This window comes from Macaca fascicularis, chromosome 10 (assembly GCF_037993035.2).
Source record: "Macaca fascicularis isolate 582-1 chromosome 10, T2T-MFA8v1.1".
Lineage (NCBI taxonomy): Eukaryota > Metazoa > Chordata > Mammalia > Primates > Cercopithecidae > Macaca > Macaca fascicularis.
Window position 1 is genome coordinate 56,899,482 of NC_088384.1, and position 18,430 is coordinate 56,917,911.

An 18,430-nucleotide genomic window follows, 5' to 3' on the forward strand; every position below is an offset into this window, starting at 1 on the left:
GAGTGAGATTCCATCTCAAAAATCAAATCAAATAAAATATTAGTAAAGTTTGTAATTCCTCTGGCTCAGTTTACCGTAATTACAATTATGATTACTAGTAAAAGAATAAATAATGAATAACTGCAATATTGGGCTTTTCTCCCTAAATAAAAAAAATTAATATAAAGAATGTAGCTTATTATAAGAAGCCAAAACAAATTTTAAAATGCGTATAATTACCAGACAAAACTATTAGAATGACTCATGTCAAAATTTTAAAGTGAGAATCAATCAAACAATATACCCAGGATAAACTCCATTCACTCATTTAATAAGGATTTATTAGGTAGCTACATCCAATATGCTAGGCCTTTTTCTAAGCAGTAAGGATAATGGTAGTGAAAAATAAAATCCCTATTCATGAGAGTGAGATAAACACACAATAACAACAGACAGAGAAGACAAAATATACAGTACGTTAGAGGAGAAAAACTAAAGCAGGAAAATGAAATGTTTACGTGTTTGATGGGGAGGGTGGTGGGAAAGTTGGGATGGTCAGAAAAGTCTCTGCTGAGAAAGGAGATTTTTTCTTTCTAATACAAAAACCTTTTATTTGTATATCAAAGACTCTAAGAAATGATGATATAAGGTTAAGAGCGTTGATGTCAAGATACAAATTGGTTTGAAGTTAGAGATGATAAATCACTTTGTTTCATTGAACCTTCCCTGGATTACGTTAGAGAGCCTCCCTGGTATGCTCCCAGTTGAATCTTAAGCATGATGCGTCTGGGTAGTACATGGTTCTTCCTCAGAAAGTGGTTGTTCCATAACGTGTTTCTTTTTACCCTTTTTCTACTTCTTAGTCGAAAGGAGGTTTTAAATAAAGAACTGAAGGAATGGAAAGAGTAAGCTAGGAGGATATCTGGGGAAAAAGCATTCCAGACACAGGGAACTGCCAAGTACAGAGGTGTGCTTGCAGTCTTTAAGCACTAGCGGTAGATAAGGGATGGCAAGAAGTTCAGTGTGGCTAAAGCAGAGCAAGGGAGATAATTAGGAGGAAATTTGACACATACTCAGAGTGAAATGGGAGGCAATCAGAAGGGCTGGGGCACAGGACTGACACAATTTGACTTATATTTTAGGTACATCCACTGAGTTAAGAATTGATGAAAAGGGAAGTTTTTAAAAGCCAGGACTATCAATTACCAGTCTATGACACTCATGTAGACTGCAGATGAGGGTGGCTCAGATGTAGAAGATATGACTGGCTTCTGGACATATTCTTCAGATAGACCTGACAAGATTTACTGAGAGAATAGATGTAAGGTGTGAGAGACGGAGAGAGAGATGAGTCAAGAATGACAACGAGATTTTTGGCAGAGCAACTGGAAGAGTTGCCCTTAACCAAAGTAGGAAAGAATACATGAGGGGTAGATTTCAGAAAGGCCATTAGTAGCCCAACTTTGGGTCTGACAAGTGTGTGATACCCAATAGCTAACCAAATAGAGATATCAAGTAGGCAGGCTCATATGGAAATCTGGAATTAGGGAGAGAGATCTGAGCCAGAGACATACATTTGGAAATCACTAGCATATACACGGTAGAAAAAGTCACGAGGGGCTGGGTGCAGTGGCTCATACTTGCAACCCCAACACTTTGTGAGGCCAAGGCAGAGAGATCACCTGAGGTCAGGAGTTTGAGACCAGGCTGGCCAACATAGGGAAATGCTGTCTCTACTAAAAATACAAAAATTAGCCGAGCATGGTGGCACGAACCTGTAATGCCAGCTACTCAGGAGGCTGAGGCAGGAGAATCACTTGAACCCAGGAGGTGGAGGTTGCAGTGAGCCGAGATCACACCACTGAACTCCAGCCTGGGTGACAGAGTGAAACTCTGTCTCAAAAAAAGAAAAAGTCATGAGAGAGAAGATTGAGGACTGAGCCCTCGGAAAAAACAATGTCCAAATGGAGAAAGATGAGGAGGAGCAAGCAAAAGAGGCCATGATGAATGGATTAGAAAGGCAGGAGGAAAAGCCTGAGGGACTGAGGTCCTGGAAGCCAAGTTGAAGATGCTGTTAGAGAGGAGATGTCCTCCATTGGCTCAAATTCTGCTAACAGATTAAATAAAATGAAGTGTACGAAAAATGCCTAGATTTATTACAGAAAAAAATTAGTGATAATCTTGAGGAAAAACAACGTTGGAGGAGTACTGAAACTGAAGACTTACTGGTGTGAGATCAAGAGTGAATGAAAAGATAATTGAGTTCATGAGTTCTTTTAAGGACATCATACTTAGACAGTTCTTTTAAGGACATCATACTTAGAAGTCATGGCTGAGAATGTTGTAATTTTCTTCCACAGTCATGGAAAATAATAGACAATTATTTTCTAATTTTATATAACAGGTGTAGTCTTCAAATTTTACATAACAATTATATATTTTAAAAGTTATAAAATTATACACATGTGGCATTAAAAATGCCAGACTGAGGTGTTAAATCCTTAAAACTATAGAACTAAAAGTCACCTTAAACAATTCTAGATTCCATAAGCTGAATATCAGTTTGTTCATGCTTATACATAAAGACCAAGAAACACTAAACGTTTCAAGGAGAGTATTTCTGGCTTGATAAAAATCAGCCAATTCTAGAACAGTTGATACTCATCAAATATACAAAGTAATTGATCACAGTAAACTACTGAGTTCTATTAACAGGAATAAAGTGGCAGAAATGCAGAAAATAGTCTTATGTTATAAATGAAATTTTAAAAATTATATGAAGTCACTGTGGAAAAATGTGGTGTGGTGAATACTGAAATATACCCTTTTCTAAAAGGAAGGATAATGTCACACATGCAGGACACTTTTATGAATAAGAGTTACTGCATTAGCAGCACCTTCCTTTTAGCACAAGGCCAGCACATTAGCACCTGTGGGCCAAATCCCACTGCCTGTTTTTGTAAGTCAAGTATCTTGGAACCCAGCCACGCTTATTCACTCTACAGTTCACAGAGTCAGTTAGCTGGGTGTGATGTTGCACACCTGTGGTCCCAGCTAGCAGAGAAGCTGAGGTCGGAGGATCACTAGAGCCCAGAAAGTTGAGGCTGCAGTGAGCCATGATCACAAAACCGCACTCCAGCCTGGGCAACAGAGACCCTGTCTCAAAATTATATATACAGTCTGCAAAGCCTAAAATATTTACTAACTGACTCTTTGCAGAAAAATCTGACCAAATCCTGGTTTAGTAGATGAAAGATCCTTTGATACATTTTAATAAAAGTTTTACCCAATATACTGAAATGTTTATATTAAATATAGATCCCCATACAATCCCTTGGCAATATTCAGATTGAAGATCCAATATTTCAGCACTCAGGCACTGACAACAAAAATTTAATAACTAGCAATCAAGGTACAGTGTCAATGGAGCATGCAGCTTCCATTTGCAACACAGCAGATATTACAAGAATTCTAACAAAATTATCTTAAGATGTGTTATCAAAGTAAAGGTCTTAAATACATTTTAATTGTGAAATAATCCGTATACTCTAGATCTAACCTCATTTGTAAAAAATGGTTCCATACTACATTATTTTCTGGGAATGAAAATTGAGCTATTTCCTATTGGTAAGGATTTGCTTTTAATAATGATAAATTCCTACTGATAAGGATCCATCTTTTGATATAATAATGCTGTAATAAATGTTCTTATATGTAAGTATATACGTAACAAATCTATACAAGTATCCTTAATATACATATATATCCTTACTATGTTATATATGTGTGTGTGAATATGCTACTCAATTAATGTTCGAAATGCATTTACCAACAGTGTACGACATGTCTTTTTCAATGAGTCCATTTCCTTTGCAGCAACACAGATGGAGCTGGCGGCCACTATTCTAAGCAAACTAATGCAGAAACAGAAAATCAAATGCCACATATTCTTAATCATTTAGTGGAAACTAAACAATGAGAACTCATGGACACAAAGAGGAGAATAACAGGCAAAAGGGTCTACTTGAGGGTGGAGCATGGCTGGAGAGAGATGACCAAAAAACTACCTTTTGGGTATTTTGCCTATTATGTGGCTGATGAAATAATCTGTAGCCCAAACTTCCATGATACAGTTTACCTATATAACAAACTGCACATGTACCTCTGAAGCTAAAATAAAAGTTCACTAAAACGTAAAGAAATTCCTTTCCCCTCACATTTGCCAATACTCGTTATTTTTCAAATAAATTAATGACTGGAAAAAATGGTAACTCATTTTTTGCTGATTTTCATTTTTCTGATTACCAGGCAAGGCTGAATATCCTAGGAAAAATATAAAATTTTTAATCATGAATATTAGCCCAAATTAGGATTAGTTTGACAGCATATGGCTGTCTCCTATTAAATGTTGCCATAGGCTTACCTGTGATACTCTTCATTCTCAGTGTCAGGAAATTGCTGACTTTCAGGTGTTCTGCTCTTGCTTTGTGGAATTAATCCATCATCACCATTGCCAGCAGCGGCATCATTAGTCAGGTTTTCTGGTAATCCCATATTATTACTTCTGTGCTTCTTCATGTCTTCTTCAGCCTTGAGTGGAAGTTTGATATTAAGGATATTAAGGATATTCACTTTATTGAATAAAAAGAACCTTTTTAATTGATTTTATCAATTGACTCAGTTTGTCATTATTGTAATCATTAAAAATATTTCACACTTGTTTGATCATATATACAGAACAATGACCCTCTAATTTTAAGATGTAATTATCATATCATTGTAAAATTTGCTTCATTTCTGTTTGACTGAATAAAATAGAATTTTTCAAAATTCAAAAGGGGCCCTCCTTCATTTTGTGCTTTTATTCCCAACGACTCTTCAGAATCTTATATATATATTTATCCCATTTGACTCGTGGGAACACACAAATAAAAAGACAAAGATGCAAAAGATGTGTCTTCTTCTGTCTTTACCACCTAGATCTCACATTAAGCAGTCAGATTTAGAGGATGAGACACTGTGAGGCTTCAGGAATAGAAAGGAAGATTGCCCTTTTCTGCACTGAGATATTCTTCTCCCCCACTGCCTTTGATCATTTTTTTTTTCATTTGGTCCCTGGGATATCAAAAACATGATGGTTCTCACTGAAACATGGGAACCAAAGTTCGCCACAACACAAGGAGCAGAGCAAAACTGCTGAGGTACAAGCGTGGATGCCCAGAAAATAAGATGCTCCTCAAATTTCACATTCCATAGCCATACAATTTTCTAGCTGGAAGATACACAGAATAAGAAATGATCTTCTTTAGCCACGTTAACTATTGATAATCAGACTAAAACCAAGAAAGATAAAATGATTGATCCAAAGCTCCTAAAGTCACATGACCTAGCACTTTACGGCACCATTCAGGATTATTCCATAATAATGAAAGAATATCTCTGGGGTTTGTATCTCTTTAAAACTCAATCTACAGAATTCTTTCTGAGTTAAATATTAAATTTTTCACTGATGATTTATGCTACTTACATGATAGGATCATGTATGCCTATACTTACAACACTTTATTAAACACCATAATGTAAAAATCTAATTCAACAGAAACATTTGAATATAATGGTATACCTCTCTATCACAATCCTTGTTTATCTCTGGTTCTTGAGACATTTCCTGCAAATGAAAAAATAGAAGGTTAATTTGCTTGTTGTAATTCTGTGATGTTTCCTCTTTTGGAATGCGTGTTTTAAAAATAATTTTATTTTAAGTAATCAAGTATGGACAATGAAAAATTAGAAAATAATTAAAATTAAAATTTAACTGTTAAAATAAATAATTAATTAAAATTAAAAATTAACTTTTTAATCTACGTTCAGCTACTGCCACATCACTGGCTTCTGACTAACATGAGAAAAATAATTCACCTTAGCCAACCGGAGAAGATAAACATGAACCAGCAAACTTAACTTTGTCACCATTTGTTTGGACTCCACTTAATTTGTTACGTGTTAAATCTGCCAAAAATGCATCAGCGGATGATTTGTAGTGTTGCAAAGTCTTCCTCACTTGAAAAGAGTTTACCTCACCAAACCCTAACCAGTGAGCCTCTACAGATTACTAACGGGATTGTAGGCATGCTTTCAATTATTAGGAGCTGAAATCAACACCAAACAGAAAGAAATGCAAATTCTTAAATTTTAATTGAAATTATATGTTGTAATACGATAGTGTTATGTATCTAGTTTATCTGCTTAAGTCCAGTTCTAATATATTCTAATGTGTACTAATGACAGTGGATAAAAATTTTAATAACCTGTACTGATTTTCTGCAACTGTAGTAAGTGCGAATGTTATTGTGTTTCTGCACTAACACCAAAGGTCCCGTTCTGCAAGATACGATTCTTGTAATAGGCATTTGGGTTGCTTTTATGACCTGGTTCCCTCCCTGAAGAGAAACGCTGAGGTCAATGAGAGATCACAAGGCAGAATATATCTTTCACCTTGCTATCAGTGACTGCAATATAAAACTGCAGATTTTCAATCACTGGCCATGATTACTCTTCAACCACGAATCCAGCTCAGGGACCATCAGTGTTACATTGTTCATAATTCTATTGCTTAATAATATAATGCAATAATTGATGTTACTTTCTTTATCATGTCAGGGTGTTGTAAGAATAAAAGAACAAAGTTCTGGAATTTCTTTTGCCTCTATTCCAAAAGGAAAGATTACCTATAAGCTAATCAAAAAGGCAGATAAGAATATTTTAAATAAGAATATTGTAAAGTAAGAGTATTTTAAAGTTTATAGTGGTTATGTTTTTTAAGTTAAGTTTCAAATGCTAACTTAGAATCTATTGATTCTTCTGTTAATGAGGTTGCTGAATTTGTTAAATTTTATGAATCTATTAAAAAGTTCTTAGAAAAAAGAATCTATTCATCCTCAAAACCTAGTCTGAAAGATAATTTCATTTGGACTACCTAATATTATTAAAGCAAAGAAAACAACATTAAATCAAACATTTAAATGTAAAATTTTCCATGCCTCTGGCTGGCTATTTTCACTGCCTTTAAGCCTTTGTGATTCTTCCTCTGATGTCAGCTTTAAGTCTTGTTCTGTTGAGAAATCCATATATTCAGTTAAAATGAACCACTTAGAACAGTTAAAAACTATTGCCTTTATAAAAATAGATTTAAGACAACATTTTATTTTATCTCATAAATTGAGTGTTTAGTGTTTCATGAAATAGTTACTTAGGAAATCACTCTCTAAGACTTCAACAAACCACTTGGGGAGACGCCTGATGAGATTCACTCACAAATTCATCCACCCAACATAAATGAACAAAACCACCAGAAACACAATTTTAAAATACAGTAGAAACATATAAGGTAACACAGAATGTTGTTCTCCACTTCCTAATCATGAAGCAGTAAATGTAATGAAAAGGAAATTTAGTTTTAAAGAGAAACAAGTTTTCCTGCACTTAACTACTCTGACTCTAAGGATAGTAACAGGCAGGGCCCAGGCAAGGTTGTGTTGACCCTGTCCAAGAAGCCAGAGCCCACAGGTATGGGTCCATACATCCCAGAGCAAGGTTAAGAAAACAAATTCCTTTACCGTCTCCCCTTCCCCTCAGCATTTACTCATAGCTATTTGTACAAATGTATATATTTTGCAAGTTCTTCTTTTCCTTCAATGTAGTTGCAAAGTCACAAGCTATGCTGAGGTTGCAAAACTGTCACTATATGATTAACTGGCTTTGTTCTGCTTCTGTAAGCTTGCCTTTATAAGCCAGGCTCTGTCTTTGTTCAGGACTCAGCATTTGGATGCAAATCCACTGAACCGGTGTGCACCTAAATAAAATCCTCCTGTTTCACCCACTGGGTCTCTCCTGCCTCCTGTTTTCTGCAACAATAGTACCTTATAAATGATTTCCAAAACTACTACTGACACCTTTATTAGTGCACAATGTCTTCCTAATATCTAAAATGTTTCCCTCTACTATTCTGACAAATTTATTTTCTTTTCTTTTTTTTTTTCTTCTTCTTCTTCTTTTTTTTTTTTTTTTTTGAGCCAGGGTCTTTCTCTGTCACCAGGCTGGAGTGCAGTGGCACAATCTCAGCTCACTGCAACCTCTGACTCCCTGGTTCAAGCGATTCTCTTGTCTCAGTCTCCCAAGAAGCTGGGATTACAGGCATGCACCATCATGCCCAGCTATTTTTCATATTTGTAGTAGAGATGATGTTTCATGATTGGCCAGGATGTTCCTGATCTTTTGACCTTGTGATCCACCTCCTCCAGCCCCCCAAAATGCTGGGATTACAGTTGTGAGACACAACAACTGGCCTTATTTTCATCTTTTAAAACAATGATATGTGAAGTCTTCCTCGATTCTGCATGTCTTTCCCCAGATAAAAAGGTACCTCCTTCTTGAGGCTGACTTCTGACTTCACTGATTTTTCTACTGCATCTTTACCACCTGAACTCTACGTTATTCCACCACATATCTGTCCCCTCTGCTCCAAGACTGCAGAGAACAGTCTTGCACATCATCTTTGTAAAAACAGTCTTTATTTTACTCAGAAATTTCTTATTGAGTCCTGCTACATACATGCTAGGCATTAGGGTTTAAAAACAATGAAAATAAAGCATATCAGGGATGGCTTTTCTAGAACACATGCCCAAGCACAGACTGAAATATTGAGGCTAGCCAGATTAAAAGTGGTAGAGGGAAAGAAAGGGTAACAGCATTCCACACAGCAGCAAGAGCAGGAGTGAGGCCTGAAAGAGTGAACGAGTGAGTAGGACATTACCAGCAACTCAGTAATGCCAGAGAAAGGGCGCACAGGGAAAAGGGCTAAAGATGGAGAGTGGGGCAGAAGTCAGATTATGAAACCTGATGTGTAATTTTAAGATGCTTGGACATTAATGTTCAAGAGTGATCCCTGGTCCTATCTGCATTTCGAAAAATATCATTTTAATGCCAAAACCAATATTCCTAGTGAGCCAATAGTCATTAAGACAAGGTTACAGATAGCTCTTGTGGACACAGCTGAGATGTTACTATGTAGCAAATTCTCAATAATTCTCATGAGCACTTGGAAAGTCAATTCTATAATAATTCAAAGATATTATAATCAATCACTTAATATTTGGTTTGGGAAGGTGCTTTCTAAAGTTATAGTGCATACGAATATAATTCATAGTTGTGAATTCAGAGATGTGACAATAAAGCAATGAAACTACACTGTGTTTGAGTCAGTAATCTTCAGATTTCTATCTCATCTTCCTACCCGGTCTGTAAATTCTAAGTATAATCTTGGTACTCACTCTCAAGTTTATGTTAAATACTAGCCTATAAAAAAACACTCTTTCTCTTACTTCTTTTTGTTATTTATATGTTGCTGTTATTAAAGGAAGAACACAAAAATGCCCCACTGAAGGGATTCTATTTGGTTGCAGGCTACAAGAGGGGAAAAACAGAAAGCATATTTTGCAGAAAATAGTATTTCAGAAATCAGAACTATGACATGAAGTCAAGCAGGGCACTCTAGGACTGAATTTGCTGTGCTTCTTTAATACACTCCTTGCTCTCTTTCTTTTCTGGCAGCCGTGACTCACACAGGTCATGGAGACTATCATTCCCTAAGAGGAACACAATTCTGATATTCATCTTTATCTATTAAGTTCACCTATCCCAATTCTGTGTTCTGTGGATGCCGACTTTCGGTCACTGATGGTGATACACATGGACAGTTTCATCAACTTTCAGATTCTTTGATCTTTGATAAGTCTTGTTACTGAGAGTCAAAGTAGTAGGATGTGTTATAAATGCTGGTTATCCAATTACCTACTCAAAATATACTACATGAATATTCCATTAAACATGCATAGGAAAAAAAAGGTCATTCCTGCTGACCTGCAGCTCTTTGCTCTTCTGTATTCACCAGAAAATTTCCTACTCCTTCCTCATGTCCAGGTTAAATACTAGTGTACGACCTGGAAACCTGTAAATCATCTGACATTTCTCTCGGTCCCCCAAGCCTTTCTCATTCAATTATCACTAAATCATATGGACTATACCTCTCTTCTGCCTCTGCTTTATATTCCCACTGCCACTGGGAACATAAACTTTACAAAATGGCTTCTATTTAAAAGAAAACCGTCAACTACTAATGTTAGTTCTTACATGAAAAAATTAAGCAAAACAAATAAAAAGGCATAACACCATAAAAACAAAGACCAACATATTAAAATGAGTTACTGAGATTCCTAACTTTATTCCACCATGGATGGGTGAAAACCTTATAATACATTGATACTAGTCCAAGGACGTGTGACGAAAACTATAGCTGACTATTGCAAAAGCTTCCTTTGTCTCCTGGTTTCTTTCCATGGTAACCTTCCACCAATCCCAGGAAACTATAGGCCACAGTCCAAATTAAATCTGCCTTATGGTTTGTAAATAAAGTTTTAAAGGAGCTCAGTCATGCCTGTTTGCTTACATAGAATCATGGTGGCTTTCACTCTACAACAGCAGACAACAGCAGGGGTAAGTAGTTATGACAGAGACCACATAGTCTAAAATATTTCCCACCTGGTCCTTTACAGGAAAAGCTTGCTAACCCATTTTACACCATAACCAGAATGCCTTAATACTCACATTTAATCTTGTGACTCCCCTGCTCCCATGTCTCCAATGAGCCCCTGCAGCAAACATTGTCGACTCCCTACCAATAGCCATTCCTTATTCTTTCTTGCAGAAGAAACACAAGTCTATTGGGATGTTTATTATCCCAATCTCCCTCCTCAGCCTTAGAAAGGGAAACGTTAATTCTAAGCTAATCACGTATTTGCATTCCCAGTGCCTGGTTTGGGAATGAGCAGGTAGTGTAACACAGCCAATGAAATGTTACAGGAAGCCCCTTGTGTACTTCTAAGTTTTCTCCCTGTTTAGAAAACACAGGTGAAGAAAAGAAGCCCTTGAGATGTTGTGTTGTGAGAACAAGATGTTTGGAGCTGTTGCAGATTACCCAACCATGAAAGGAGACATGAATAAAACACTGTCGACAGCACAGAAAGAGGGACAAGAGGGATCCCTAGGATATCACTGAACAAACAAAACAACTCTGGTTCCTACTGTTTTCACCACTGTTCATCAGTATTTGCAGTCCAAAGCATTCTACCTGGTAAACTTCCCATGGCCCACAGGATAAAATCTACTCATTTCTGTAGTATTAAAAAGTCTGTCATAAACTTGCCTTACCTAAGTATTCACCTCATTCCCAACCTCTGGTATCTCACACTTTTGGTGCTAGCAGAACTGAACTGCTCAGAAACCCTGCAAAGTTCACTCAAGCATCTTGTCTTTTGCACTTGCTGCCCTTCCTGCCAAACAGGCAATCTCCTTAGATGTTCCTTCTGGCCAACACACAATCTTGTTGCATGTTTCTTCTGTCAAACATTATTCTTCTGCTTCTTTACCTAGAAAAATTCTTCTCACTCTGCATGCTTCCCTTGAATCATACCTACTTTTTTTTTTTTTTTTTACCAAAACTTTCCTTCCTCATCACTTATGTCTGGCACATAATCAATATATAATAAATTATAAGCTTCCAGTGGGCATCTAGCACACAGTAAGAACTGAATAAAGTAGTAAAATAAAAAAATAATGACAATGATAATAACAAACTCCTGTCTGTATTTTTAATTGTGTTCTACTGCATTAGAAAAATGCTTAGTATCTAAAAGACATTCAATAGTTATTTGTTAAGTGAAGTGAAAACATAAATGGAAATATTTTCTTTGTAAATTCTATTGAAAAAGCACAGAAATGAAATAGAGACAGCTCTATTATGAGCACCTTAGGGATCAAAACTACATCTGCTCCATCTTTATCTCCTGCAACTTATAAAACCAAACTTATAAAAGTTCTTTGATAAATTGATGGCTAAATTAAAGGTGTTCTCATATCGTTTGGGTTATACAATGTATTAGGTGTCCACAACCAGGTAGCATACTAGCATTTTTGTTATTGTGAAACATTTTTCTAATTTTATTATAATCTCCTGAGCCTAGAGTTGAGAAATTTGTATATTTATTATGACAATCTTTTGGCAAATGGTAGCAGAGCATTTGTTCTAACAAAATTGCTGTTATCATGACAACTAACCAGCAGGTAGAAGAGCACATCTTCCTCCAACAAAGTAAATGTGTCTCTTTCCAACTTCAAATGAGGAGGAATGAAGTCAGTAATAGTGAGACCTTGTTGGGACAAGCATATGTAACATAACTTTGCTCCAGCATTCTTTTGAGATCAAAAGTTCCTTACTTTTACTTTTTTATCTATGGTAGGACCACCCAGAGCAGGGGTCCTCAACTCCCATGCTACAGACCGGTAGCAGTCCATGGATTATTATGAACCCATGGATTATTATGAACCACACCACACAGGAAGAGGTGAGCAGTAAGCAAACCAGGGAAGCTTCACCTGTACTTACAGCCAACCAATAATAATGGCTCATATTATTGCCTGAACTCTGCCCCTTCCTAGATCAGTGATAGCACTAGCTACTCATTGGAGCATGAACCCTGTTGTGAACTGCCCACCCGAGGGATCTAGGTTGTGTGCTTCCTATGAGAATCTAATGCCTGATGATCTGTCACTGTCTCATGTTGCCGCCAGATGAGACCATCTAGTTGCAGAAAAACAACCTCAGATCTTCCACAGATTCCACATGATGGTAAGTTGTATAATTATTTCATTATATATTACAATGTAATAATAATATAAATAAAGTAGCACAATAAATGTAACATGACTGAATAATCCTGAAACTATCCCCACCTTCCCCCAGCCCATAGAAAGACTGTCTTCCACAAAACTGGTCCCTGGTACCAAAAAGATCAGGGACAACTGACCTAAAGTAATTCACTATCACAAGGGTTACCTGGATTGCTGTTTTCAGAAGAGATTTTTAGCATCTGTTTTTCTTCGTAGTCAGAAAGTAATTGGCAAATTCTATGTATAAAAATGTAATAAACCAAATTACTATTTTAATACTGATGTAAAACACTTACCAAATGTAAAATTCTTAGAGTATTTCAAACAATATCATAATATCAGAACTTAACAGTATTATCCCATCCACTTATGAGTACATTCTACAAACTTCTCTTGAAGCTTCTAAGTAAAGAAGACAAAAATGTAGGGTGAAATGCTCATAAATCGAGAGCAGTGTGATGCAGTAAATTAGCTTGCATTAGCATGACATAATAGAAAGTGTTCCAACTCTGCTTAAGTCCTAGCTCCATAATGAACGGCTGCTATTTGTTCTTGGATGACTTGCTTATCTTCTTCAACAAAGTGAGGACTTTGCTCCTTCTTTCACTAGGTTGTTACAAAGATTTAACAAGATAACATTTTTTAAATGCTCAGAGAAATAGTAAAGCAAAGGAATAATCTGTTCCTAAACATTATAAGTAAAATTATCTTGGAATCCCAAATAAAACCCAATGCATATTTTGTTCATAGGTTCTAATATGCAAATGTTATAGTTTTCAGCAAATGTTATTAAGTCTTAATTTTGCTTCTTAGTTTTCCTGCTCCTTAGGGCTTATAATTCTGGGCATCTCAACTACGTCTTAGTTTGTAACTAAATTTACTCATAAATATCTCATTAAAGTAGATAATGTGAGTGTCCACTATTATGGAGTTGACCAATCACACCAACGGCAGAAAAACCAATGGATGTTAAGACCTGGCTTGGACCAGTGATCCTTCTGTACCGACTCCAACTCTGAGCCAGCAGATGTTTCTTAGGATAATGGTTTATATTGATGTTCAATTCCACCTGACACGGAGACCAAAACTCTACCTATATGTTTTTTAGTTTCCATGAAGAAGTTGTAAGTTGACATTCTCTAATTTTTGACATACACACTAACAACATATTTTGCACCAAACACATTATTCAGCTCTGAATCACCTCATAGACCATCTTACATGACTATTTTTTTAGTACAAATCACAATTTCAATATTTTGGTGGCACCCATTTTTTGCTTTGATTCACACTGTTTCCTTAGAGCTAGTCAGCAAATAGTCAAATGACCTTCCAGTGACTGACCAAACTATGGAATGCTTCAAAAATTTGTGCTGCTTCCTTATGCAGAAGCCATGCTAATTTTCTCTGTATTGTTCCCATTTTAGGATATGTGCTGCGGAAGCAAGCACAAAGCCCTACTTTTACACATGATTAGTGATGAGTCATGCACAGGGCTTCGTTCTGTTAAGTCCAAATAACCTACTTGAGATTCTGAGAATTCTCTTCAATGGCTCCCTGTGAGGTAGAATTTGAAGATATTTTAAAATCTTGAGTTACAGATGAAAGTAGCTTGGACGATTTTCATTATCATGTAAAACAGATCACTCAAGGGCCGACCACAACTGGGAGCCACTGCTTGGAGAAGGTTCATATGGGACTTTCTACTGCCTAAGGTTCTATAGAGAATATAAAGGTGCCTCACAGTACAGATCTGATAGCAAAGAAGAAGAAACAAACACTGATCTCTTTCTGTCACATTATTTGAACCCCTCTGACCCTTTAGAACAAGCCCAATTAATATCTGCCAGAGAAAAGACCAACAACGGCCTCAAAGGATTTTGTACCATGAAGGTCTCAGCTAATTCTTGGCTAAGATGTGGTTTCCACATTAGGTTCTGAATATGGGGGCAAGTGTCATTTTGCTCACTTTGTCTGCAGATCAAGTCAGGATGCCCAGCTGCCAGAGCAGGGTGCTGGTGCTTTGGGAACAATGGCTGAGCATAGAAGCATAGATATGGGAACTTAAAGACTTGAGGGATCTGAATCAGTAAGGGCATCTTGGTGTCAAAGGTCAACCATTACCAGGCAACAGGACCATTTTGAGTGGCAACAACGCAGCAACAGAAACAAGGGAAACATCAGAATGACTGGAATGTCCTTTTTATTCTCCTCCTTCTGACTTGATAAAAGGGACTGTCTTCCTTGGATTTAGTGAATCCCTTCAGTTATTGAAAAATTCAAGGAGTATGTAGGAAATAGTCTCCAGAAGACAGTACAAGGTTTTCTGTTAAGCTGGACATTTCAAGACTCAAATAACTAAACAGAAAAATGAAAGATATGACACTGTTTTTTAATCCCATCCATAGGTGTTATACTTGGATGAAATGAACAATGTTGGGATCTCTAAGTATCAAGGTCTTAAAAGTCCTGAGATAAAGAATCCTGTATCCATTGGTACTTCTAAATCGTCTTGCTTTTTTTTTGATTTCTTGCTGATGCAGGGGACTAACTGACTGCCACTCTAAAACTAGCTGAACGGCACTATGACATCTCACCTGATACGTAAGATGCTATTGTTATAATTATTTTAAACCTCAATTTAGCATTAACTCGCCTTTTAATGTAAACACTTACACATTATGATGACTAGAAACAGCATAGTCTCTGGCTGTCTGTCCAGATAGATCTTTAGAAGAGACATCAATATTTTGCTCGAGTAGAAGGCTGACTATACTTGCTGATCCACAACATACAGCAAGTATGAGAGCATTTCTAAAATGACAGAGATAATTTCTCCCTTAGGAACTGTAATAAACTTATTTTAAAAGCTAATTTGATATACTTTATCAACTTAACATCTTACCTGTCCATACAGAATTAAAGATTTACATGCACTAAAACACACAAGCACTTGGGTGCTTAAGTGTTCATCTTTGTAAAATACCAACAAGGTTTAAAAGAAGGGACAACAAGGAAACCTCTTATCTCGGTGAGGTATTGGAAAGTAGAAGACATTAATTTAAAGTCTTTCAATGGGCAAAAAACAATGCTAGGGCCACTTATCTGAAGTGGACAAAGTTATAAGTGAAGATTTCCTTACAGCTTCCCTAGACTGATATGCTGTAATAGAAAATCAGCTAGAGGGTAAGATAAGTAAGAGCTCTCTGCTTGCTGAAAGCAGTAATATTAATAATAATGGTAAGAATAGTCATAGGAGTTTCAGTTAATGATGCCAATAAGCATGTGCTAGGCACTGAATTAAATGCCATATATATCTTCCTTACTTATGCACAATCAATTTGAAGGATATATTCTCCTACTTTTCATATATGACAACACATTTGGTGGTAAATAAGATTCCCAAGGTCACACACTTACCAAGTAAGAAAGCTAGGGATTAAACCCAGTCTTGTGTGAATTCAAAGCCTAGCTCTTTTCTCTTTATCACCCACCTACGGCTTGCCTTCACTAAAGGAAAAGTGTATCCACTTAAAACTATCTTCACTCCCTCTCTCCATACCAATTAAAAATAAAACCATCAAAATACACTGGAAATAAAAAAGGAAAAGCTGTTGGACCCACAGTATGTGGGAATAGCAATTAATTGTCAAGTAGGGATAAGCTAACATTAATATTCTTCAAACAAGGCAACTTAAAGCAGAGTCATTGAATAGAAAAAAGGATTTTCAACTCCTATTTATGTTTCATGCAGCATATTTAGCAGAAAAGCATATAAGACACAGAGGTTAAAAACTACTAGAAAAGGTTAAGAAGTTCAATACTGGGTCATAAAGTAAACTAAAAGCTAAAGTTCACATTTCATAAAATTAACATGAAATCCCTTTAACTAACATAATCTCATCTAACCAAAAACATCATACAACAAATAACATCAGTCAATACAATAAGAGAAGATGAATCCTACTAAAACTGTTCTTCATGTTGCCCAGTCCAAATAATTGTTTTTCTACTTAACTGATTTGTGTTGATACTCATCACTATGTCCCAATAAGTATAATTTAATCTTACTAATTTATTATTTATGACTTGAGTGACTGCTATCAATCTCGAACAACACACAGATTAAAAGAAATAACTATACCTTCCACATCTGTCACGTGCACTTAAATTAGCTTTTTTCTTGATTAAAAATTTCACCACTTGCTGTTTTTGTCCATGTACGCCAAGCAAAAGTGGTGTGAGGCCATGCTGTAAAACAATATAAAACAAAAACAATATGTAATTCAAAAAATTACCTATTTCTCAGCTGAACTGGAAACTTTATATAAGATCCCGTGGACTTAAACTCATAGAAAGTAAATCAAATGTAGCTGCTTCCATCTTACTCTTCTGTGCTTTCCCACATGCTGCTGCTTCCCTTGGAAACACCCCTTCGCTGCCTGACCACATCAACTCTGATCATCTCAAAAACTCACTTTCAACATTTACTGCTTCTAAGACTCTGCTTCTAACCCAGCATTTGGCATGGCACTTTTGGATGACGATTTTTTTTCCATTTAAACAAAGAGCTTCTTGAGGGCAGGGGATGTATCTTTTATCTCTATATTATCCAACCCTAAGACAAAATTCTTGTGTATAAAGCAAGAATTTGAATGTAAAATATTTCTTTAGTTTCACATGTTTTACCAAAAGTTCAAGCTCCAATGTGCAATAAAAATTGCTATTAATACTCCTACTGCCCATTTGAAGAATTTTTCCATTCATTCATTTAAAATCTATTTGTATTTACTTTTTCCAGATTGTTAACTAAATCATCAGTTCATAGGATTACTGAAACTAACAGAATTCCCGTCTGTATTCTTAATAACTCTATGGTTTTTAGTGTTTAAACCTGCCATCTTGATTATGTCAAAGCTCTGCAAACATAAGAGACATAATGGATAGTCCACAATACAGCTTCAATTGATTTAAAAAAAGGTTTAGAATTTGCTACAATTCTAATTGAGAAAACTCTGCTCTTAACAATGACTTACTGACCTAAGCACTTGAATAACTGAACAAAGAGACACAAAATCCTGAGAGGGCCATTCTCTACTTAATGAAAGACTACTCACTGCAAATTTCTAAAGACCTTCTGAATGGCAGGGAATAACTGAAGGTATAAAGGAAAAGGTATTATTCCGTAAGCTGATAGTGCCAATAATATTCATTTTAATGTCTCATCCACATATAAAAGTCAGACTTGGCCAGGAATGGTGGCTCACACCTGTAATCCTAGCATTTTGGGAGGCTGAGGTGGGTGATTCACTTGAGCCCAGGAGTTCAAGGTCAGCCTGAAAAACATGGCATTAACCTCATCTCTACTAAAAAACAAAAAAAACAAAAAACAAAAACAAAAAAAAAACACTGAGATTGGAGAACCACCTGAGCTTGGGGAGGTCAAGGCTGTGGTAAGCTGCAATCACACCACTGCACTACAGCCTGGGGAACAGATTGAGACCCCATCTCAAAAACAAACCAAAAAAAAGTTAGATTAATGTTATTGGAAAGGAAAGATTGAAAGGAATTAGCACATATCCAACTCCAACTCTTCTAGAAATATCTTAAGTTTCTGAGACATAAGAATTTACATATTACACTTATGTATTCATGGTTCTTAAGCAGA

At 36.3% G+C, this 18,430-nt stretch overlaps 1 protein-coding gene and 1 non-coding gene across 3 annotated transcripts in view; both read right to left on the minus strand.

Moving 5' to 3' along the window:
* LOC135965568 (POTE ankyrin domain family member G-like) overlaps nt 1–18,430 on the minus strand; it is a 30,298-nt gene that overhangs the window by 4,524 nt on the left and 7,344 nt on the right. For both annotated transcript variants that reach the window (XM_065522619.1, XM_065522618.1), the window contains exons 5-10: nt 16,907–17,013; nt 15,439–15,576; nt 12,929–12,999; nt 7,020–7,090; nt 5,603–5,647; nt 4,403–4,569 (exon numbers count right to left, since the gene is read on the minus strand). In XM_065522619.1, coding sequence (XP_065378691.1) covers nt 4,403–4,569; nt 5,603–5,647; nt 7,020–7,090; nt 12,929–12,999; nt 15,439–15,576; nt 16,907–17,013 — 599 coding nt within the window. The remainder of the gene's footprint in view (nt 1–4,402; nt 4,570–5,602; nt 5,648–7,019; nt 7,091–12,928; nt 13,000–15,438; nt 15,577–16,906; nt 17,014–18,430) is intronic.
* Nucleotides 14,107–14,213, minus strand: LOC135965788 (U6 spliceosomal RNA). Its single transcript, XR_010578901.1, has one exon. It is a non-coding gene; the product is annotated as a U6 spliceosomal RNA (small nuclear RNA).